Source organism: Mus caroli, chromosome 5, assembly GCF_900094665.2.
Source record: "Mus caroli chromosome 5, CAROLI_EIJ_v1.1, whole genome shotgun sequence".
Classification (NCBI taxonomy): domain Eukaryota; kingdom Metazoa; phylum Chordata; class Mammalia; order Rodentia; family Muridae; genus Mus; species Mus caroli.
Window position 1 is genome coordinate 129,010,834 of NC_034574.1, and position 1,791 is coordinate 129,012,624.

At 51.1% G+C, this 1,791-nt stretch overlaps 1 protein-coding gene across 1 annotated transcript in view; it reads right to left on the reverse strand.

Moving 5' to 3' along the window:
- Orai2 (ORAI calcium release-activated calcium modulator 2) overlaps positions 1–1,791 on the reverse strand; it is a 16,714-nt gene that overhangs the window by 13,200 nt on the left and 1,723 nt on the right. Inside the window, exon 2 of the mRNA XM_021163415.2 lies at positions 1,299–1,438. Within this exon, the coding sequence (XP_021019074.1) occupies positions 1,299–1,438 (140 nt within the window). The remainder of the gene's footprint in view (positions 1–1,298; positions 1,439–1,791) is intronic.

The following is a 1,791-nucleotide window of genomic DNA, read 5'->3' on the forward strand; positions in this document are numbered from 1 at the left end:
GGAGGGGCTGGGGCGTGGCTTAGTGTTAAAAGGTTTACATAGCCTTAGGTTGGATTCCCAGCATGGCATTAAACTAGATGGAGTAAGGAAGATTAGGAGTTCAAAACCATCTTCTGCTATATATTCCAGCTCAGCCTAGGCTGTAGGAAATCCTGCCAATCAACAGACAATCAAACTAACAAACAACCCCCCAAAACTCAAACAAAAAAGTATGGGGAGACGCAGAATCCTGGAGTAAGTCTATTTTATTAACAAGGGCCAAGGCCTCAGACCCATGGGAACTGGCAAAGCCTTCCGCCAGGTGAAGCTCAGAGGCACGGCAAAGGCTTTCTCTGATCCAAGGAGAGTGTTTATACAGGATCGAGCAGAGTGCACAAACTGGCAACTGCAGCTTCCTCCTCCAGGGTGAAGCAACCTGGGAGGTGGCGGCCAGGAGAGCCCAGTCCCTTGACACCTTGCTAGGGTGCAGTGTCAGAGGACAGAGATTGGGGTAGCCAGCCATTTCCCAGGTCCTGCAGCTTTGGGAAATTCCCTAGGGTGAGGTCCATGTGGCTGGGCCCTTACAGAGAGACATCCCCCTGAGCCGCTCTCCTCGTACTGGACATGATAAACTCACCGAGGTTCTGGGTTACTGTATAGTTGGCACTGCTCCACCACAGTGGGCATGGCCCACCTAATTCCAGNCTTCCTGTACCTGTGTCTGTGTGTCTCTCCCTTCTTCATTCCCTTGTTGCTCCAGTCAAGTTTCCAGGATCAGCTCATGTAGGATGAGGTGAAAAACCACACTGAACCAAAACCCCACAAGAGCGAGAATCTCTACCTCCAAAGAACTCGGTGCCCAATAGTGGAGCCAGATAAGCAAGAAACATACGTCTCTGGTTGGCTCCCTGCTCCATGGTCAGGTGGAAACAGAAGGGCTGGGTTACCTGTCACAAGCAAGCCCAACTTTGGGGCATATGGACATGGGTAGAAAAGAATACATGTCCTAGACAGANCCTTTGCATACTAAAAGATGGTGCANGGGGTAAAATCATATACTACTCTTACAAAGGACCAGAGTTAGGTGTCCAGCACCCAAGTTAGACAGTTTACAACTTCTTGTAAGTCTAGCTCCAGGAGGTCTGCTGCCCTCTTGTGGCCTCCAATGGTACCTGCACTCATGTGCACACGCCCTCATATGAACACACACACACACACACACACACACACACACACACACACACACACAAAGTAAGAATAAAATCTTAAACCAAACAAAACCAAAACAGACCCTTTATCCAAGACAAGATGTGGCCCACAGAGAGGGTTCTGAGAAGCAGGAAGCTGAAGCCATGTGTAGCAAGGCTCTCATCCTCCAGAGAATGGGGCAGGATGGTTGATTGCTTGAAGACAAAGAGATAGAAGACGCTCGGGGGCTGGGACAGCAGCACAGGGCTAGCTGCAGACAGATAGGAGGGCTATGCTGGACTTTCTCCAGCAGTGCCAGGGCACAGGGGCATGATGGGAGACTGCAACGGGAAGTCAGATATTGCCAAGTCTCTTGGGGATACACTACTTCCATCTAGTGAGATGGCTTGTGTGTGTGTGTGGGGGGGCAGTGGTTAGACCACTGGCTGCTCTTCCAGAGGACCCAGGTTCCATTCCCAGCAACCACATGGTAGCAAACGACTGTCTGTGACTCCAGACCCAGGGGATCAAAGGAAGGAAAGGATTCACGATGTGAAGAAGACAGTTTCCCTGGGGGACCGCAATGAGGCAGGCCCCTGGCTTCCAGCGTGCAGCTGAGTGAGG